Source organism: Drosophila nasuta, chromosome 2L (genome assembly GCF_023558535.2).
Source record: "Drosophila nasuta strain 15112-1781.00 chromosome 2L, ASM2355853v1, whole genome shotgun sequence".
NCBI classification, from domain to species: Eukaryota; Metazoa; Arthropoda; class Insecta; order Diptera; family Drosophilidae; genus Drosophila; species Drosophila nasuta.
The window spans coordinates 24542564-24566848 of NC_083455.1; the positions used below are offsets into that span (position 1 = coordinate 24542564).

Genomic DNA, 24285 nt, shown 5'->3' on the forward strand with positions numbered 1-24285 from the left:
GCTGCTCTTAATGCGCTTTTGCATTTGCATTTGCATTAAAAGCAGAGCCACAAGCCGGGACCAGGCCTAAAATGATGTACAGTGGGGAAGGCGTAACCAAAAAATGGACAGTCTAAGGAAGTTACACTAAGTGCAGTAAAAAGCTGCAGAATATCAAATTATTAAAGTTGATTTCAACAAAGTGAATAAATAACATAATAATTACTTCTGTATTATAGATTTCAGTTTGAAAACATAATTTGATTAATGTTGAAACAATGTGTTGAAGGTTAAAATATTGTTTTACAAATTATATTGTAGAACGATTTGAATGTTAAAATATGTTTTTACAAATTATATTGTAGGAATGAGACATTCTCAATTTAAGTGATTTTTCCTGTTTTTAGTATATCGATATACTAAATATAACCTTTGGTATATATTAATATTTTTAATATACTAATTTTCTTGTTTTAAAAGTAAAAAAAAAAAAAATAAGCAAGTATTTAATGAAGCAAATGCTGTCTATAATGCATTGATAAAGTATAAGAAATATACCAAATAAAAATATTAGAGAAATTATACTAAGCGATTAAATGATGTCAGCCAAAATTTAGTCACAAATGGAAAATAATTTGATGTGTGATGTGATGAAATAGAAATTGTACTGAATGATATTTACTAAATAAAAGCATGATATTATAGATGTGTTATGACTGCTTTTTCTGTTAAGACATTTTCATTAATTATCATAAAAAAGTGTTAAGTAAAGAATTAAAGTTTATTCTACAGCATTAATTATGAAGCATATAAAATATGTGACTCATTTAACTACCCAAAAACTACAGCAGCTGTTTTGTATCAACGTTGTCAAAATAACACATAATTTCCAGCTTATGCCCACTGTAATTCAAAGAATCTGACAATTTAGCACAGACACGCACACACACATAGAGACAGTCTAACACACCGAGACACACACACAGGGAAAAGGCGCCTCGTTGTGCACCACATTGCTTATTTAATGAGATTAACGTCCAAAGACAAACGTCATGTGCATGTTAACAGTAGCGCTTGGACGGTCCATAGCCACAGCAAAGTATCTTTCGGATACGGAACGTTGCGGTTCGCAATGTTCTCAACTCAGAAAATGTCCATGGACAGTTGGCAGCTGCCTCTGCTGCTGTTGCTGCTGCTGTTGTTGTCAATTGTGCTGGCCATAAAAAGGCAGAAGGCGGCACATTAAAATTCTAAAATGTTTTTGCCTGCCTACTGAATGGAGGAGACTGAGTTTGGGGCTGAGGATGAGGCTGAGGTTGAGGCAGCGCACCATAAACGGGTCGGGTCACTGCCAGTCGAATCATGGCCAGAACAGAACACCGAACCACAGACAGAAATGTCATCGCTTTTTATATTCCCTTCTTTTCTTTTTGGGAAGACCCATTGAAACTTGACTTCAAAGCAAAAGACCATAACGACGATGCTCTCCAACGATAATGTCTTTCGAGGCTGTCGTGAAAATATCAGCAGCATTTGATGCACCGCAACAACAACACAAAAAAAGGAAATAAACGACGCATCCTTGACCGAGGTGAAAAGTGAAAAGCTGTCAGCATCGCTGCTAGAAAAAACTGACTCGCTGTCAAATATATATATTTCTATAAGCATTCATCCATAAAAGCTAACGAGCTGTAAATTATGAAAACGCTTCGAGTTCTGCTTTGGCCGTTGAAATTAAGCAATTTCTGAGCTCTTTTTTTTTAGTTCTGTTAACGCATAAGAATATAAGTGAACTAACGAGGTGATTTCTCGATTTTAGCGGTTGCTATAAATATGAAATAGTTTGGGGCGAAAAAAAGAGCTGCTCTTAATGCACTGCAAAATGTCATGGGCAAAGAAGTAATTAAAAGAGCTGAAAGACAAAAAGTTGGAAACAAAAGCTGCAATTTGTGAGAGAAAAATGTGTAGTAATTTTTAATTATTATTGCAGATATTTTACTTTAAGAATTAATGGAATGGAAGCTAAAAAAAAATATAATATTAAATTCAATTTGAAAAAAGATTTGAATTAAAAAAAATTTATGAAAATATTTGAATGGTTGAAATAACCAAGAAAATAGTGTGTAATTATTTCAAGGATTTCTACTACAAAAATGATTTCCTTAACTATAAAATATCGAAATTATCAAACTCATTTTGCTGCCTCACAAATTTCAACGCTTAAAAGAAGGAAAATGCAAAGACACCACATTTAATTTACATTACAAGATACGATTAAAGCTTAAATGGAATTGAATTAAGTTGGGCTTTCATATAGAGCCCAAACGCAGTTTAGTTTAGCACGCGTTGCGTGAAACGTGTTTTTCAAGTAAATTGAAATGAAATGAAATTGCAATACGCCAAATGAATTAGCCATGTTTCGCAGTTTCAATGGCTGTTGTGTTGTGTGGAGTTTATGTGGTGTTGTTTTGCTGTTGCTCTTGCTGATGCTGTTGCTGATGCTGTTGCTGTTGCTGCTGCTTCTGTCGACCCAGTTCGTAGCCACAAACAAACAAACTCAATTACTGGAACAACTATTCTTTTTATAATGCCACCCACAAAAGCTTTTGCGCTTTAAGCAGTGCAAATGGCATCCTCTCATTTCCCCGACGAACACAGCAAATTGTAAAACGTTTTCATGAAGTGCTTTGGGAGAAAGGCAAAGGCGAAGGAAGGGGATGAGGATGAGGACGAGCTAAGAGCTTTTCATTAACAGCGGAGCAGGACATAAGCCCGCAAATTAATGTAATGACACAAGCCACCCACACACACACACTCACACTCACTCACACACACATGGGCAAACACTTGAATGGGACTGTGGACATTCTAAGCGGCTTAGGTCAAAACTCGTAAATGACTTTCAAATCTAATCTACTTTAAAACGAATGCTGAGATGCTCCTTCCTTCCTTCCTTTTAGGTAAGGTAGTTCCTCATGTCACATCCCTTCAGTTTGATGTCCTTTCAGGAATCATCAGTCACACACACACACACACACTCGAAGGGCAGCCATATTGAAAAGCTTCTGCTGATTTGCCGATTGTCAGTGCGACATGCGTACCAATAATTCATCAAAACAGAAGGCGCCTCCCAGACATGAGGACATCAATGCTTCAGTTGGGAGAGAGAGAGTAAGACTTCTTCCCCAAGATTTCGAGACGCGTTAGCTTTCAAGCATATTTTTTTGAAGGCCTTCGACGTGGCGGCAAATTGCGTTGCGAAACGTTCTTCGTTCGACGCGCGGTTTCACGTCGTCGCCGCAAAAACAACGCCTGACTGACAATGATGAATAAAAGGCGATAAATCTGGCCCAGAAGAACACCAACAACAACAGTAGCAAGAAAAATAAACCAACAACAACAGCTGACTAGAAGAAGAAACTGCGCGACGGATTTGCGCCAAGCCAAAACAGAAGGTACGAAAACGGGAACGGAAAGAAAGATATGAACGAAAAGGGGCAGGGGCAGAGGGGGAAAGGAAACGTGCCACTGTTCGTTGCACGACGGAAGTTGGCAAGACGGAAGACATTTGTTTCAAGCCGAGCTAGACTAGGCTTCACTTCGCTCCGCTTCGAGATGCGATGCGATGCGATGAGCTGTGTTTGTTTTTGGGCCACATGCCACATGAGGGGGCAAGCATAAAGCGGAGAAAGGGGAAATGGGGAGCCGCCTGATGACGTGCGCTGATTTGTACAAAGTGAACGCGGCATGCATGGGTTGTTGCCACTGCCACTGCCACCGCTGCTGCTGCTTTTCCTGCCTGCTGCTGCTGCTGTTGCTGTTGCTGATGACAGCAATGACGACTTTGACAGCGAGGGTTGGCTCAACAATTCCTTTGTCGTGGCTTCTGTTACAACAATGATGAATGAATCGCGACCCCAAAAGACGTTTCAATTACGCACATGTCTTCATACAAAGCGACACACTAACGATGCTATTTGCTATAAAAGGCTTTAACGATAGGCAACTACTTGATAGCTACGACTTTTTAGATATTTAGATAGGCAAGAGAATTTTTGGATAATATATATAATTCAAAACAACAAACTGATAAGTCAATTAAGTAAATTTCATTCTATAAAGATAGCTAAGAGGTAAAGGTAAATTTCTGGATTCATTCATTCGATATTTCTTAAGAGAAACATACAAATTGAATAGTAATCTGATTATACGATTGAATGAGACTCTTTTTGAACAATCGTAACTATCTTCAAAAGAATTACCCTAGATCTGTTGATTTGTTCATTTATATTAAGATTAGATATGGTTCAATTAACCGTAAACATTTAGGGTACTTCATAGCATTATTATCAAAATCTTGCTTATGAAACCAAGAAATAAATCCATTGCTAAGCCAGTCTTTCAAAATTTCTTAAAGAAACTGTAATTTTTCTTAATTGGGAATGTCACCCAATATTGTTTTGTGACTATTATCTCTTTTAGCAATAAGTTACTTCATACATTACTACCAACTTTTATACCCTACACAATTTCTGAGTCACACCCCGTTTGCAATCAGCACTTGGTTCGCTACAATTGAAAATGCGAATCGCAAACGAGCTGCAGATCATCAACAACAACAAAAACGACAACCGCAGCAACAAAAAAGTATCGCCTAATGTCCATCATTGGTATGCTGGCAATAAACCGAAGCTCAACAATCATAGAGAGTGGCAACACAATAGCATTGGATTAGGCCAACGTTGAAAAGGCATCGACAACAATTGATGCCACAAGGAGGCGCAGCGACTGAGTCAGAGAGAGAGAGAGAGAGAGAGAGAGAGAGAGAGAGAGTCAGAGTCAGTGAAGGAAGTGGATGACGATGTCTTTGGCTTGGTGTGACGTGGGCGCCAATGGTGCAGATCATTAGCGTGGCTGCCACAACAGCGTGTGGCACATAACAACAACAGCAGCGCCTGGAGGCAAAGTAACCAAAACAGCGACTAAGACAAAGCTTGATTTATGTTTTATGGTCAGTCAACATTAAAAATGTTATTGCTGTCGCCAAGTGTTTATTATTTTAATGTGTCACTGTGTGGACGAAGAGTGGCAGGAGTGAAGTGGCAGCAGAGCGAACTTCAACTAGCTGCCCCAAGCTCGACTGTGAGATACCCGGTACTCATTGTGAATAAAAGTAAAACATTGTGGTATTAATTGTAAAATATATCGAATTGATATACCGCAGAAATACTAAAAATATACCAAAGTCTGTGAATGGTATATTGATACATACCAAATTAAAACATACCAAATTAATATACCGCAGAAATACTAAAAATATACCAAATTATATATTTGGTATATTTATATAGTAGTACGTTCAAACAAGAAAGCTACATTCGAGTATTATTTTGAGATATACTAAATTATTATACCAAAAAATACTACAAATATACCGAATTACATTTTTGGTATATTTGTGAAGTACTACATTTTTTGAGATATACTAAATTATTATACCAAAAAACACTACAAATATACCAAATTATATTTTTGGTATATTAATTCAGTACTACATTGAAAATAATACTCTTCTACCCTATGAATAGTGGATATAAAAAAAGTTTCCTCTAGTTTACTCCTCCAAGAACTTTGCCTCACTGTGCGTCACTGTTAACTGGGCTAACTCTAGGCCAAAGTGAGAAGAGTCGGTGTCAACGATATGCGGCAAAGCAATAAAAAGCAGCAGCAAGCGTGGGCCTCAGTCCACGGCAATTGAAAGCGTTGCCTGTTATTAACTTTAGTTTAAGCTGACCACAACACAAACACACACACACATAGACATATTAATGGGCTCAATTGAGCAACCAATAAAATAGATGACCAAATGTGTGTATAATGCTGTTCCTCTTCGTTGTTGCTGTTGTTGTTGTTGTGGTGTTTTACTTCATGGAATTTATATCGCTCAATTTGTTAGGGCGCATTACAAATGACGAAGGCATCGTTGCTATTTCAGCTCGGTATCAGATGCCACAATGTCGATACCACAAAATTTACGACACCAAAATGCAGCAGTCTAGTTTGCTACACATGAAACATATGCCACATATAGCTTCCAATCTTATCCCCCAATTGTTTTATGAGTTCTCTAATAGAAAAAACTTTGATTTTTTCGAATGGATTGGAATGCAGTAGAAAAGCTGGCATTAAAATTTATAAGAAAAATGTATACTATAAACCATTAATTGAATTAAAATATCAAAAGCAAATTAAATTAATTTAGAGAACTTTATTATAAATGAAAAGGTAAAGTTTCAGACTTTTCGAAAGACTAGAATTAATAGCTACAAAAGTACACAGTTTTACACTTGAAATAATAAATTAGGAATATAAAAAATAATTATAAATTTAAATACAAACTTCTTATATTGTTTGAGATAATTTATCTAGAAATGTAGATTTCTAAATAAAGATTATCAATCAATAGAAAAGCTAAGCTTAATACTTATTTATTGTAAGAGTTATTTTCTTAATACTTTACTAAGTCAATCAATCAATTAGTTTTCCAAAATATTAGGAAACCTTTTTGGTAAATATGTTATTAAAAGCGTCTGCTATGATATACTTTAATCGGATTGTACATGGCTTATAGCTAATTGCATGATAATAAGACTTCAGCACTGCCAATTAATTGTGCATACACTCATCCTTATAGACAACATCAAAAGAGACAGAAATGCAACAGCTAGAGCAGGAGAAAGCTAGCATAATGGAAGCAGGATTTGCCTGTTGGCAATACGAGCTTGTTGCATGCAGCTTGTGTGTGCAACAGACTCATGCAAATCTTTCACCTGCAGCAGCAACATCAAACCAGCATTGATGGCGACAACAGCGACAACAGTTAAGCAACTCATTTTCCTGTTAATTAATTTAATTAGAACATTTGCCCCAACCTTTATATAAATATATTTTGAAAAAAGAGAGCAAACATGCCACGTTGCAAGTAACCACTTAACCCACTACGAAAGAAAGTTGCAACCTCTCCAAAAAGCAGCGTCGAGTTAAACTTTTTTAATTGCATTCAATGTAGCTGCCAACGCTGAATGAATAGTGGAACTTTGAACGAGAGAGTGAAGGAAAAACGAAGCCCAACAGATGATGACATTGCCAAAGTTCAGGCTAAGGACAACTGCAGATTGTGTTGTAGGTCTCGCGTTGAATTCCTTGCTGTCATTTAATGACATTTTCATCAACTTCACACAAGAATAAGAAGAAGAAGAAGAAATTGCCACCCGAAAACATTCCTTTACCACTCCTCATTATCATTATAATTGTCATGCTGATTTTGCCCTCTCGAAAACTATTTGCCAACACATCGCGCTCTCTCTATTTTTTTTTTGCACTTTTGTTTTGCAAAGTTGGAGCCAAAAGTTCTTCACTATTGTGATTTGTATGCGAGTTGTTCGCAGTGTCGTCGTCGTCTTCACATGGCACATCTCAAGTAAATATTCCTTCGGCGTGACTTCATTTTTAATGAGCAATGCCAGGCGCAAGTGTAAGTAATAAAAAGAGTGCCCAGAGAGTGGAAGCCAAGGAATGTCGAAGTTGATGTACGAATGACATGCATAATTACATTTCAATGCTTAATGGCACTCAAGCGCATCTCACTCAAAACACACCAGAAACATCGCAATAACAGTCACTTTAACACTTCAAAATTGTCTCTCTAGTCTGTTTACAATTCAAAAGGCATTTCAATCGCACACACACACTGAGATACATTAAATGATATTAAAGTGCAATCAATTAAGTATTCCTCAAACAATTCCTCAATCACTTCGATGGGAATAAAAGAAATCAACTTTCAATGCAAGTAACTAAGCGACAACTAAGCAAATTAATAAAAGGAATAATGAGATTGAGGATAGAGATTAGGGAAAATATTATGTATTAAAGAAATAATGAAGTAATATCAAAGAGTAAAACAATGATTTCCAAAAAAGATTAATTAATTCAAATTATTATTCAATGGAATAAGTAAACGGTTGAAGGATGGAATTAAATATCACTAGAAATTAATTAGAATTAATATTAGCTTTAAGCACTTTAAAGTTTATATGTAATAATGAATATAGAATATAATATTGATATGGAATAAATTGGCAACCAATTCTGAATAGTAATATTGCTTTAAAATAATATATATGAGAGAAAATATTTAAATAACTGCCAAAGTAAAGTAACAAAGATTCAAAAAGCAAACAAATGATTTCAAGAAAAGAAAAATGATTGAATAGAATATGCATATTCAATAGATTTGTAAATTGTTATTGAATTGAAAAGTTGTGAAGACTTCAACAAATGTAAATGCAAGAAATTTATAAAGCAATGAATGATAATGCTGAATATATTCTGAAATAGTTGTAGAGAATGCAAATGTTGAATGCATTATGATAAATAAATGTAGATAAATGTAAAGATAGATAAAGATAGATTCATTGAAAAGTGTAATTAAAGATTCCACATTTTTCAATTTATTGTAGCTTTTACAAACCATTGAATATTTTATCATCGCTTTCATTTAGACTCCACAATCTTTGAATTTGTTGTATGTATTTTACAAACAATAGCATATTTAATATTCCCCATCGATTCAACTTAAATACCGACTTGTCAGTGGCAACCTCGTTTGGAGTCCACACTAAAATGCAAACAACTTTGTTTAATTGCAGTCATCGATAACAACGCTGCTAACCAGCTGCACATATTGTCAATCGATCCATAGTAACAATTACAAAGTCAAAAAGTAATGGAGAGGGAAGTAAGGGAAGTAAGGAAAAAAATTGGAACACCAGGCATGAGTTGCACACTGGCAATTAATTTTTAATTTGGCGAGCTAAAACAAACTTTTGCGTGGCGAGACAATAAGTTTTGATGATAGACTGACTCCTCTTGCTTTGGAGGGGGGAAACTAATCAGCAACAGAGTGCTGAGGCGCGCACGTGAAAGGCCAAAAACAAAATGTACAATTATTAAACTTTTAATCAATTTATCAATATTAACTTTTTACTTGTGAGCGCAAAAACTTTGCCATAGCGCACACAACGTTTTTTTTTTTTTTTTTTTTGTTCTATGAAGGTCTTTAACTTTTTCATTAGAACAAAGCAGAGACGTAAAGAGAGAGAGAGAGAGAAAAGTGTAAAAATGGAAGGAAATTCGCTTCAATTTTTGTCGTTACGCCATTTCAATTACTGGCCAGGCGCCAAGCCAGGACGATCAGTGGCAAAATTTATAGAGACAAAAAGCTGGAGACGTCGTCGTCGAACCAGAACAAAGAGAATAAGTAAAATGTGCGCAGTGTGTGTGTGTTTGTGTGTGAGTGTGGACGATGGCGACATGCAACTCATTTGTCGAAAAGGGTCCAGAGCAGAAGCAAGAGCAGGAGAGGAAGGAGAGGAAGTTGAAACTCTGCTGCACTTGTCGTATTACTAATTTCCCTGGTGACCATGGGGCACGAGCCGTTGCCCGTTGCCTCGTTGCCTCGTTGCTTGACTGCTGGCAGAGCCATTGAACTCGACGTCAGTGTGCATCTTTTGGCGTCATCGTTAAACGTTCAATCTAGCAGGCAATGCGGCAGGTTGCCAGGACGCTGCTGCTGCTGTTGCTGTTGCAACCGATGTTGCTGCTGTTGCTGCTGCTGCATCAGCAACATTGCAGTTGCAACTTTTTGATTAACGCTATTATGAGCTGATTGTTCAGTTGACCCAGGTTAATGCTCCAGCGCCTGCTGCTCCTTTTTCTCCCTCACTTACACACACACACACATCATGTCGCCGCCTGCTGCATGGAATGTCCTTTTGCTCGAGGACGAGAACGGGAGTCTACCAAATTGCACTCATGTGTGTAATTTATTTTCTCGGCATAAAAACTTCCTAACCGGAAAATGAGCACTCAATTAAGAAAGCCGTTTAATCCATGAAATGCTCCAATTGCACCACGAGTGCGAAATCCCAAGCAAGCCAAGTATACTCTTCCCTTTCCCTTTCCCTTATCCTTTACCCTTACTCTGATGTCCTTCCCTGCTGTGCCCAACGACAACTACGACGACGACTGGTCTGTAAAATTGCTGTGTCTGGTAATTGATAGGGTGCGCCTTTGGATTTATTTAAAGCACATTGCAGCGATTTGGAATTCCCAGCTCAAATTACATGCCAAATGCTTCAAATTCTACAAGTATTTTAAACACAAAATACTCTACGAAAAAGTGCTTTCAAAGTGAGTGCGAATTTATGCGGGCTTTAACGCTATTTAACTGCATGTCATTTGTGGGAAAGGGTATTGAAAGTGTACCCACATAATAACAACATTCTTTATGAACCCTAAAAACTTGATTGCGAACAGATGAAAATAGTAAAAGTTATTCAAGAAATCATTTTGGTTAAAAATGTGGTATATTCTGTACTTTATGGTATATTTGAAGTGTTATAGTATATCGATATACCAATCATTATACCAAATATATACTTTGGTATGTTTGAAATGTAATAGTATGCCGATATACCATATATACACTTTAGTATATTTGAAATGAAATAGTATTTCGATATACCAAATATAATCTTCGGTATATTTGAAATATGGTATTATATTGATATACCAAATAAAGTTTTCAGTGTATTTGAAATGTAGTTGTATATTGATATATCAATTATATACTTTGGTATATTTTAATATATTAATTTGGTATATTTTTAGAACAACATCGTACTGTTTTGTTAGTTTTTCGAAATGGGTAGCGATATATTTTGTACTATATGGTATATTTAAAATATAATAGTATATCAATATACCAAATATATACTTTGACATATTTTAGTATATTAACTTGGTATATTTTAAAAACATTACCGCTTTATTTCGCTTATTTTTGAAAATGGGTAGAAAGCACACTCGACTTGTTTTATTTCTTTTACTTTTAATATAACAGCAACTAACTGAACTGTTTATCAGTGTTTCCGCATCTCTACTGCACACTTCAAGTTCTTCTTTCTACCACTGCTCACAGTTCAGCTGTCTTTTCCACTTCGGTACTTCTTTCACCTACTTCCACCTGCTTCTCTCTAATCTAAGTATATCTAAAAAGTAAAAAAAACTATCACGCATAATTCAACAGGCAATGACACTGACTAGACTATATAATATGGGCAGTGTGCGTGCATCGTGTATCGATGATCTTCCGCGCAATTTAACTTGAAATTGAGCAAGGTGGAGGTGGCGAGGGAGAAGGGAGAAGAGGGCGACTTGAAATTACGTGAACTTCCGTTGCAGCCAATTAAGCGAGCAAAACGTTGGTCAGACCCCCAAAGGGAGGCCACACTGTACTTTGACTTTGGACAGCCCGAGTTCATTGCGACAATCGCTTCCTGCCTGCCAGCCAGCCAGTTAAGTTGGCCATGGCCACAGAGAGAATATAGTTCCAATGATTCTGAAGCTGTTTCTGCTGAATGTTCTTTACTTATTATTTTTTTTCCAACGTTTCCATCGAAGAGTTGTCTAAAAATAGTTTTGCGACGCGGCGACGCCATCATTAAAACTGTCTGCAACGTGTCGGAACAGCAAACATAACTGTTAATTGCCATTTTCTGTGGAGCTATTCCAAGTTCCCATTTTCCTCCGCTACGTGTGTGTGTGTGTTGCTGCTACTCATTTTCATATTTCGCCGCATGCGCCTCATTACAATTTAATTCACAATGTAATTGCAGTTGTGCGCGTTTGCCGAAGCTCTGAACTGAAGATTGTGGAACTTTTGTCGTCGTCGTCGACGTCGTTGTCGTTGTCGACGGCACTTGACACGCGCCTCACATAATTTCCCTTCACATGCGTCTTATGTGTGGCACACAGTTTCAGATACTTGTACTTATATGTAGCTTCCTTCCCCCATTCTCTCCCTCTCTTTCTACATATAGTAGTATATCATGCCTTCTTCCTTCCGTGAATTTGCATATGCATTTTTGGTAGTCGACGGAAATGCGACAACTAAAAATATTACGTCTGACATTGGATTTCTTGGCTCCGTTGTTTCCTCTTCTCCACCCTCTTCTTTCCTCTCTCCCACTCTCTTTCTTTTGCTCTGCCCATTTGCATATTACTTTTATTCAAATTATATTAAGTAGGCACAGTTGAGACCGTTATGGAATGGCATCTTGAGAAAATTGTGAATTCATAATTCCTTTGGCGGCAGCGGAATTTCGTTGGACTTATGAAAATACAACTCGAGTGTGTGCCGCACACTCAACTATAGTGCTATATCAACGTGTACTTGATATATTAATGTATATATAGTGATGACATTTTGTAAGTCGCTTTTGCTTGTCGAAAATAAAAAGCAATTTAAATTGCAAGAGATCCACAAAGCAAATTTCAACTTTAGCTCATCAAAATTGACAAATCTTGTTTGGGTTTATGTTTAAGAATGCAATAGACGTTAATTCTAGTAATAGAGCTTTGAAATTTATTAATTTGAAATATGAAATCTAAAAGATCTGGTTCAGTATTTGGTTTCGAATAGGAGTACGAATTTGTTTCTGAATTTGATATATAAAAACTTTCAGAACGATCTCAAAAGTTTGACAATTCTGTTCAAATAATAGAACTATTCCGTTTATTCATTTTAGCTATTAAATGTAATATTTCTTGTTTAGCATTAGACTTAAGAAACTTGTTCGAATAATGTAACTGTTATATTTAGTAATCTTAGATATACAAATTGACAGATCTTGATTTGTATTACACTTCGAAAAATATTAGAAACCTGCGCGAACAATATTAGTATTTTATTTCTGAATTTTATATATTAAAACTGGCAGTTCTTTTTCGGCATTTCGCATTAAGAAAGACTGCGCAAATATTCTATTTCTTCATTTTAGCTATGAGAACTGATAGATCTTGTTCAGTTGTTATTTAAGCTGAAAGATCTTTTTCGGTATTGGGCTTAAGAAATTTAACAAGACTCCTCATTCATTTACCTATAAAAACTGATGTCTTTTCCAACATTAGTCTTAAAAAAAACTAATACAACTATAGTCTACAAATAAAGCTCAAAAATTCATAAATCTATCTCTTATACCTCCCCAAATTTCTTATTCAATTGGAACTCCTTTTTTTCTTGAGCTGCATTAAGTTGGCATTACATTATGCCAAAATTCGAGTAATTTTCTTGGCCAGCAATATTTTTGTGAAGCATGTCGCATCGTTAACTCAATCAAGCACTCTAATGCACAGCGAAGTTTTCTTCGCTAAGAATACTTGGCATTACCCTAATCGAAACTGTCTGAATTTTCCGCACGTAGCGAAAGGAGAAAATCAGCATAAGCAGCGCAATGTCTCCAAAATGAAGTAGCCCCCAAACAAGTTTGTGTGTGTGGATGTGGATGTGGATGGGTGGCAAAATGCAGCGCCAAAGTGCCACAAAACGATCAACGCTCAACCGCCCACTTGATAGAAGTAATTTCGGAGTCTAGATGTGGAAGAGTATTTCTGTCTCTCTCCCCTCTCTCCCTCTACTCGACTGCTGCTCCTCTCGACTGTTTTGGCCAAGTGCTGTGCATTTAAATGGTCGTTTTGTTGCTTCGCCTAATGACAACCACTTGCGGCTGTCAAATGCAACTCTGGGGCGTGCCACGCAGCGTTGTAATATTTTATGCGTGTGCGGTTTAAAGTGCCAAGCAAGCAACGTCGCAACGTCGCAACTGTGGCAGCTTTTTTGCTCTTGCTTTTGTTTTGGTTTTTGCGCGCTGGCCGCCAACAATGGCATATGAATGCATTACCAGGACACACACACATTCCCTCCCACTCTCATCTCTCCTTGCTGCACTTTCATTTTACTTGGTCACAAATGTCCTTGTCGTCGTCTTCACAGTTGCAACAGCAGCAGCGTATTGTGTCCCTGGCACCTTCTTTCCTTCTTCTTCTTCTTCTTCTGCTCATTTGGCAGCATTTCTGTTGTTCGCTGTTATTCTCGTCCTGCTGCTGCTGTTGCCACTCGGCGCATTCATAATTTGCACATTAACCTTATTTTCCTGTTATGCATGAGTGCGAAAAAATTGTCACCAAGCCCGAAGGTTTTTACGACTCGCCTCTGATGGATTTTAAATGAACTTTAACACATGCCACGCGCTCAAGTCCTCGCCCTACTTCCTCTTCCTCTCCCGCCTCTCCCTCCTCCACATTCTTCTTTATTTTTTTCAACAAAATGGGCGTTGGCTAAGTAATTGGTTTTTCAGGGGGCAGTCCGCACACACACACACACACACACACACACTCACAGATTACCTTGAGTTGGCTCTGATAAAGCAGCTCAAGGAAACCTTCACTCAACCAAATGCAACTAATCAACAAGCGTATTTTCTCTACTTAGAAGCGCGTCCCAATGAAATACCGAATGAGTACTAAACTCGAGTTATTTAGTGATTTAGGGAGTGCACCGTTTATGGCTAAACTTTAGAGTAGAAGACTAACATAATATAGAAGAAAGTGAATAAAGTTTATAAAGAGAAATATAGCAAAGAAAGGTATTAAATATCATTATACAAAATGTTTCCAATTTCTCTTTAAATATTGCAGTTTATATAGAAAGATATTGCTTAACAAATAAGCAAGTATAAAAATGACAAATTTGTTGAGCTACTCTTTGAAAATTTGAGTTTATCCAGAGAAATATCCCAATGAACATAAGAGTAACTAACATAACATGTATAAAACAACATCTTTTTCAATATTAGAGTTTATATAGAGAAATATCACGGAACATAATCAAAAACAAGTGAGAAAGCTACAGTCGAGTGCGGTATTATTCTTGAAATATACCAAATAATATACGGCAAAAATAATAATATATACCGAAAGTCATACTTGGTATATTCCCTATACTAGTACTACATTAAAATTTCCTATTTTCCCTTCTTTACATTCTCAAAAGAATTTATAAAGAGTAATAAAGAGCTTCGAATTGTAGAAATATCACAATCGAAAATAACCGAACAATTTATGAATTATTAAAAAAAAACTTTTCTTTGAACATTTATATATAGAAATATCGGAAAAGAACATAAGAATATCAGAATCAAACTTGATATGAAAGATTGGTTGAAAAGATCTATAAATAAGATCTCAAGTATCACAGTTCAAACTCATAATAAACACAATGCCTTAATTGTAATAAAATGAAGAAATCTTTTGTTATAACTTCCACATTTTATGCTTTAAGAATCAGACATAAAATTCCAAAAATATAATCATATTTTAATTGTTAAATTTGGGCATTAAAGTTCCAAAAATAATATGCTTTTGCAGCTTAATATAAGTCTATAAAAATTTCTTCTCTAGCAACACCTAATGAACCACTTTTCACAAACAAAATATCAGAAAATTCTTCATCATTATCATCAAAGTATTCCTTCCACCTATTTTAACGCTGTCATTATTTCTACAATATTAGAATACTTGTATTTCTTGACTAACATTATGAACAGCCTAGTTTTCTCGGTTGAGTGCGGCATATTTGAGAGGCCATCATTTGAATGTGCTGCGATTGCTTTCACCATAAAAGCTTTCTCCGCTTTGGCCATATCCTAAGTGTTTCCTTACTTTGGCGCACGTTTTCTTCTTCTTCTTCGGCTTATCTATTGTTGCCAAAAACTGACTGGCCCACATTAGCAATTGTGTCAGAGCCTGAAAGACCGAAGCACGAAGACATTTGCAGTCTGCAGTTTGTTGTCTTGGTATGTATGTATGTGAATATCTTGTTATGCATTCATTGGTATCTCTTGCATTTTCTTTATGCATTTCTTTAGCAGTGACACATTCATTTGAATTACTTCCTGCCCGGGCAATGAGTGGGACCACCCAACAAAAAAAACGAAGGAAAAGACGCTTGACTCCATTTCGTTGGCTCATTTATAAGCAGCACATTTGCGCCTGATGTGACTTGTCTCAAACCAAAAAAAAAGAATGAAAATAAGGCTCAGGCTGAGAGCTGCAAGAGAATGCAACGCCTGCCAGAAAGTAGGCGTGGCTTGCGGGTGGGTGGATGTTGTGCACATTTTTAGTGTGTGCCAAATGCACATTTAATAACGTAATTTCTGAAGCGTGCAAAAGATATTTTTAGAATTTAGTTCTTTTCTTCTTCGTCTTCTTCTTCTTCTACCGGCAACTTTTCTGCTTCATCTTGCAACCCAAACTGCAAACAAAGTCATATATACATACATATATAGACTTATTTATGTGTGTGAGTGTCGCAGCAACTCGACGTGAGGATGTCGCACAACTTTTTAGCCAAATTTGCATATGCAACTGACGACGATGATGACGTAGCCTGAAGCAGCAGGAATTACCGAGTGGATGGCACTAGAAATAGCTGCCAGCCAGTTCTCAACTGTCCCCCTTCCCCCTCGCTCCCCTCGATCCCTGCTGCCCTCGATCCCTTACTGTATATAAAAAGCTTCGCCACTTTTATGCAAATAATGTCTTCCAGGAATTTTTGCTATTTATAGTTAAGATACCAAACGTGTGGATGCCTGATATCTGTGAAACTGTGCACTAGTAGTAGTGTCATATGTGTGTGAGTGTGTGTGTGTGTATCTTCTTTACAAGTTATTGCTTCATTTATTCAGCAAGTTCTTCACCTTCGCCTCCGTTCTGACTTTGGCAACTATCTATCTATCTATTTATATACTACATAGAGCAAGGTTAGTCATCTATGTATCCTTGCGCTTTCATTCACTCCCAGCCAAATTACATTCTGCAGCAAACTATTAAAGTTTTTGGCAGTTGATTTCGCTATTTTTTTGGCTCTGCTTGATTAGTCATAATTTAGATTGGCATTTCCATTAGTCGAGCTTGGAATTTATTACTGCATACCATATCATAATTTTGAGTGTAACTTACCTAATTCCACATAGAGTTTTGGTCGTATATTCTCCTGCCAGGCACTTTGATTACCAATCACGAAGAGTGTCAGTAGTAGGAAGACTTGCATCCATCCGAAACTTTGGCTCAGTGTTTTTGCACTTTGCAGATGCATTTTGTGGCTTATATATTTGTTGTTGTTATTATTGTTATTATTATTTATTTTGTTGTTGTGGTTACTGTTGTTATTTTGCTTGCTTTTATTTACCGAGTTGTGGAAATGAAACATTTCTATTTTTGCATAAATTTTTACTTAATTTCCTTGCTATAAATATTTTGTTGTTGCGGTTTTTGTTTTGTTTGCTTCTGTTTCTGTTTGTTTGCTTGTGTGTTTGTGTAACGTAGGGATTATATTTAATTTATTTACTGCCTCTTATTTACTTACTATTTAAATGCTATTCATTTGTGTCAAATATTAAGTATTTATTTTAATTTTTTTGTTATTATTTTGTTGTTATCCGTTTCTTATTTAACAATTTATTTCCTTTTAACAAAGTTGATAAAAACTGAGCGCCGTTTTTTTACTTTTTTGTTTACTTTACTTTTTTGAATTATTGTGTATAACTTTTAAACAACTGACTGCGGGAGTTTTAAGTCATTACTGAAAAGAGAGAAAGAAAGAAGGGGAAATTAGTTCCGGATATATTTTAAAGATTATTTAATAAATTATGATCCAGAAAAAATACTTATATGAATAATTTTGATATTTACTACTTAAAAAAGTTCGCATCTTTTTATACTAAAAATTTGTAGAAAAATAAGCGGTTATCTTAAAAATAAGATGTGGTTAAGAATTATTTAACAGTAGTATTTTATACCCGCTGCCCAATTATTGCTTTTGGTATAATTTAGTGTTTTGTAGTATATTAATTTAGTATATTTTTAAGAGCGAAGTCGAGCATACTCGATTTTAGCTTTGTTAGGTTTTCAATGTGAATTAAATTAAATTAAATTCTACTCATACCATATTTCATAAATGTAAAATCATAAAATACTTTCTATAATTTACAAATAGTTTAATATTTTTATAAACCCTCTAAAATATTTATTATAAATTATGGTAGAAAAAAGTCTTCAAATCAAAATCTCCAAAAAGTCTACAAATTTTAGAAAGTATTGGATGAATATTTTAATGATAATTAAATTGAACTCTTCCTTGAACATAAAGAATTGATTTTTTCAAGAGTACTTCTATTAGAAAGATATTTACTAGCAGTCATATATTTTATTAAATCGATTGTTTAATAAGAGAGAAGTACTCCGCTTAAAAATCATTTAGAAATACAGTTGAATTACTAGTTTTTTGATTGTGCATTAAATTGAAGTCTCTCCACTTGAAGCTGGTTAAAAATGCGATTCTTTGGCTGATGTTGATGTTGTTGCATGTTAAATTCAGCGTGCCTACTTTCAGGCACTTTGCACTAAACTAACAATGCAACAAAAACAAGCCAGAAATGAATGCGGCAAACACACGGCAAGTGGTGAGTCAAGTGGACACTCTACTTTAACACTTGCTGTTCCACTTGGCTTTCTCCTCGTCTCCCCCTCTCTGTCTATCTCTCTTCTTACGCCTACTCGCATTGTTGACATCATAATTAGAACGCACCTGCCTCAGACACACACACACACACACAGAGACAAACATACACACGCACACACTTACAGTTGAGTTGAAAACAAATTGCGCTGCACTTTTGTGCCCTGCTGCACAGATTTATGACACCGCCACCGCCACCGCCACCGCCACAGCATAACCCCGTTTTCCTATGCCACAGACCCCAAACTGTTGCACCACCTTTCCCCTCCCCCTCTTCCTCCCCCACACTCTTTCTTTTTGCAATGTATGTGCCACATTTCTTCATTTCGTGCCACATTTTAATTCGCTTTGGGGTGGGAGAATGTTGAAAAACTCATTAACTGTGCACGCTACTTGGCACCTTTTTTTATTTTTCTCTGCTTTTTTTGCCAGTTGCTTTTTTTTCCTTACAATTTGTTCTCACTTTGCCTCATTCGCTCGCTTTGTTCGCTTTGCTTGGCTTGCTTTCTTTACTCTGCTTTGCTTTCCTTCTGCTTTTTTTATACATTTTTTTAAACAATTTTCTCTCTACTTCACAAACCCCCCTCCCCAATCTCATTTCCCCCCACACAATTTGTGGGCTAAGGTCGACAACTTATCTGCATGGCAGACATTTGTGAGGCATTCTAAATGCCCCAACGAGTGTGTGTTTGTGTGTGTGTGTGGTAGTGTGTGTGTGCACACACATGATTGCACAATAAGCCGATTGGTTGCCACATTAAATCGAGCACAAAATTTATGCCAGACACATTGGCATAATGCGCAATGCAATAAAGTTAATTAAAAAAGAGTTTCAGGCACACAAAATCCCAATAACTGTACATACATTATGCAGCGCATTTAAATCAATACAACAAAAAATAGTAAACAATCGAAATGTAAATGCAAAAATGTGCACAAAAATATTACACATAGAATCTTGAAGTTTTTACATTTTACAATGTATTTAAATCAATGCAAATATAAAATGCAACAATTGACAATTACAAAGAATGTGAAAGTTTCTGCATTTTACATTCCATCTAAATCAATACAAAAAAGAATTAAGCAAACTCTTGATTTAAATGTTGTAATCAAATTACTAAAATTCAGAATTAAAAAAGAAAGTTACAGGTAAGATTACTCGACTGTGAAATACCCGCTGCACACTTTCAATAAAAGCAAAACAATGCGGTATTATTCTTAAAATATACCAAATTAATATACTAAAAATACTTCAAATTTTTTATATCGGATGCTATAATTGGTATATCGATATACTTTTGCATTTAGAATATACCATAGAGTACAAAATATACCAAATTGGTATATCGATATACTAAATTTGGAATATACCAAAGAGTACGTAATATACCATATTGGTATATCGATATACTGCTACATTTGGAATATACCATATAGTACACAATATACCAGATTGGTATATCGATATACTATGTCATTTAGAATATACCATAGAGTACAAAATATACCAAATTGGTATATCGATATACTAAATTTGGAATATACCGAAGAGTACGTAATATACCAGATGGGTATATCGGTATACTGCTGCATTTGGAATATACCACACAGTACACAATATACCAGATTGGTATATCGAAATACTATTTAATTTAAAATACAACATAAAGTAATGAATATACCAGATTATCAATTCACACAATTATTTCTTCAATAACTTTTAAAATTTTTATCTCATCGCAATCTTCTACTTTATGAATAACTTTCAACTTTTAACTTGCATTTAAATGAATGCATAAATGTACAATCAAAAAATGCACAAAATTAAACATCAAATCTTAAAGTTTTTTGTGCAAAATTAAAATATATATATGTATGTGCATATTTTTATTACATGCTCGTATTATAAGATTATGCATTGAGTGTTTCTCTCTGCACAGCACAAAATAAAACAAAAAAAAAGCGAAAGAGAAATGCAGAAATGCAGTTGAAATTGCGAAAGCATAGCAAACATTTCAGAGATGGCATTAAAACGGCGAGCCAGGCATTTAAAATGCTGCCTGCAAATAAAGCAACAACAAACAAGCAGACAGCAGTCCCCCCTCTCCCCTCTCCCCCCTCTGTTAACAATTGCACTCGTTGCAGTCTGCGGTTCTTTTTGGTCAGCAGCATTTTCTATCTGTGTTTGTTTGTGTGCTTGTGTTTGTGTGTTTGTGGACTTAGTCCCGGGTGCTGTGCAAATGGTAACCCAAAATAAATGCAGCAGGAATATGTCAAGTGTGGCAAGCACACACACACACACCTACACATTGCTGAGGCTCAGCTCATTGCGGGAAACAACAACAATAACAATGGCTCGAGCTTCTGTCTCACAGTCTGAGCCTGATGCATTGCAGCATATTACTCAAAAATAATGAAAAACAGCTGAAAACTGTGGAAAACTGTGAAAAACTTCAGTTCGGTTGATGGCAATTTTGTGATTTCACCACTGTTAACACTCATCATCAGCGGCGCCATTTGTTTTGCGGCCGCCATTTTGTTGCAGTTTACAAAATGGCCGCTGCGGCGCTTTTGCCTTGTTTCGGCTACTCTTCTCTCTGTCTCTCTGTCTCTTTCTACGTGCAGAAATCAACTCTTAATACACAAATAAATGCCGCATTTCCATATATAAATACAAGCATGTTTATATCGTTTGCATTTTGCCCCCCTCTTCTGTCTGTCTACAAAAATATTTATGTTGCAAATCTTTGCGGCTTTAACTTGTTGTTGTTCCCTCTATCTCTCTCTCTGTCGCAGTCTCTTGTTTTATTTTTTTTGTTGTCTTGTTTTGTCTTCGTCGTTTCTCAGTGTTTCGTGACTTGTTTGTCTTGTCTGCATATCCTGCAGCGATTTTTTCGCCCCTCTCTCTCTCTCTCGCTTTGTTCTCAAGTTTGGGGCTGCAGTCAAGCGACGACAAGGAGCGCCTCTCTCTCGCTGTCTCCCTCTATCTCTGTATATCCTTGTAAATGGGATTTGTTGCCTGGGCCGTCGCGTAAACTTCTCATTTATTAGCTTTATTTCTCTTTCTCTCTCTGTGTGTGTGTAAAAATATTTTACAATTTTTGTAAGCTTCATATGTGTGTGTGTTTGTGTGTTTGTGCGAGATCCTGGCACCAGGACAAACAGATTTATTCGTTTAGAAAACGTTGTTTCCTTATCTTTCTTTGTGTTTGTGTTTTATGTCTCTCTCCACAAATTTTTTTTTTTGCCTTGCTTTTTCGGCTAGGTAAGGCTGAGAAAAAGGGGCCGCTGGTACTTGAGTAAATAATCATAATGGAATTTTTAAGGCTTATGACAATTTAACATGTAACCTGTATATATATTTCTTTCTATGTGTGTTTGTGTGGGTGGGCCCCCCTTGATACGCTTGGCTGCCTAAGGGTTAACAATGAGTTATGTGGTTTTATCAAAACATCATTTCATATGAACTGCAGCCACTTAATTGGAATTTATGTCATAAATAAAGTAAACTCTGAACTCTTCGGCTTCCAAATGGAAATAAATGACTTGCAGCCTGCACATTTCGTATCTAACACTCACATATATATTCATTCATTCATTCATTCACATCTTCAAAGTTTTCTGCACATTTCAACGAATTATCTCTGAACGTTACTCACACAACTTGCGCTGATTGAAGCTCCCTACAATTAAAAATAAAAATGAAAACAATAACTGATAAGTCTATATGTCTTCATTGCACTCAAAGATACGCAAATTATTCACAATTTATGAGCAATTACGGAAAGTTATGACTATCATCAATGATGCTTAAAGGCTTAAGGCTATAAGTAATTTGAGCAAAGCTAGTTCATGATAGTTATCTGAAGAGCACTAAGGGAAGATTGTACTTCTATGATATTTTATTCTACTGAATATAAAGTTCACAATAAATACTTGAAATACTCTGCTATTTTTGAGATACCAATGGAAGAAGCTATGTATTTGCTTTGCTTTTATAAGTATAGGAATTATTAAAAATCTCTTGTTATTATAAAATATTTGCTGACAGTTTTTATGACTTAGATCTGTCCTTATTTAAAGTGAACTGCGAAACAAATCAATTGACAAATGTTTCACAATTAGCAGTCTAATTCATGAGAATATTCTTAAAGATGTGCATTTAAAAATACATCAAATATTTGCGTTAATTTTCTTCATCTAAACTCATATTTGTAAACTTTTTTAAAGCAAATATTTGCATAGATTTTATTAGAATTTAATATTAAATATATTTTATTTCTTTAATCACTTTTAAATAATAATGTAAGAGAATACGTAACATTTTTTGACTTGTTAAATAACTTTCAAAATGTTTATATTATATTGGCCAATGCATTTCTTCTTTCTCAGTTTATTTGTATTATTAGCTTATATATGTCTTTTATTCCCTCTTTTCACGATCTCAAATCACTGATTCCTTAAAAGCAAAAGCCATAGATAAATATAAAATAAACAATATTTCAGTAAATAAAAATTTTTCTAAATTAGTAGAGTCAAATAAATAATATTTCAATAAGTTAACATATTTTTAAAATTATATTCCTTTGCAGAGTGTTTCTCTGTTCTCCGACTCCCCAAAAGACAACTTTCTAATCATGTTCACTTTACGTATTTCTGCAGTTTTTTTTTGCGCATTTCCAGCTAAAAACTAAGGGCATCAATGTAGCAAAGAGTGGGAGTTCAAGTTGTGTAGGAGAGAGGAGAGAGAGAGGACGAAAAAAAAGCGTAAGCAGTTTTCTATTGTGTTGGTAAACCAATTGCAAATGCTGCTTTTCTAGCTGCTGCTGTTGTTGGCCATGGTAACTGGGGTTATAGCCATTTGCTGCAGATTCTCGCCCACTTAACTGAAGTACTTCAATCCAATTTTGTTTATGCAGCTCGATTCGAGTTTGTATTTTGCAGTATTGCAACTGCAACTACTTGAAGAAGAACTTCTTTATGCGGAGAAGGGAAAATTGTAGTTGTTGGTGGGTTGGTCTTCAATTTGCATGTTCATAAAGTGTAAATTGGAAATTTGAGCTCTGTTGCCAGTTGCGCTGTGGCGGAATTATTAATGAATTGAGAATCAGCAACAAACTTTGTCATAACATTGAGAGAGAGAGTGAGTTGAGAGAAAGCCTAACAAGCAAATGCATATTCTAGAGTGAAGAAAGAACAGTTGCCAGTTGGCAGCAGTTGCAATGCGGAAGTTGAGAATTTATTTACATAACCACAAAAGAAAAGAAATACAAGTAGCTGGGAACAACATTAACTGAAAACCAGCAACAACAACAGCGAACAGCAATGGCAATGACAACGAAAGCACAACAATAAATAGCATTATGCTAATCCAGGCCAAACAAAATGGCGAAAGCAAAGAAAAGACCAATCTCTCTGTCTCTCTCTCTCTCGCTGCTGATTCTTCCTTGTTGCAGGAAGCATTAGCCAAGGCAGGCAGCAGCTGCCATTTGCCACCGCAGGAATAATAATTATGAAGGAAAACAGCAAAACGGAGCTAGGCAAATAAAAATAAATAAAACCTCAACTAACTAACTATTATTTACTAAAAATAAGTCACAACAACAACAAGAACAACATTGAGGCAAAACTTTTACTCTCAACTTCTGCGCAAAAGCAGTTGAGAGAAAGGATATCAAAGGGATGAGACGAAAGGGGGGGGGGAAAGAGGGACTGCTCGAGGACTGCGCTGCGGCGTGAACGTGACATGGCATAAGAAATATGTAAATCCCCGAACGTTAGTCAGGTTTAAATCTTAAGCCTTCGCTTGGCTGAAAGCAAGC

At 35.9% G+C, this 24285-nt stretch overlaps 1 protein-coding gene across 1 annotated transcript in view; it reads right to left on the reverse strand.

Annotated features, from left to right (window-relative positions):
* The window catches only part of LOC132798465 (semaphorin-1A), a 215056-nt gene that overhangs the window by 165416 nt on the left and 25355 nt on the right, over window positions 1-24285 (reverse strand). Inside the window, 1 exon segment of the mRNA XM_060810331.1 lies at window positions 16903-17524. Coding sequence (XP_060666314.1) covers window positions 16903-17152 — 250 coding nt within the window. The 5' untranslated portion in view covers window positions 17153-17524.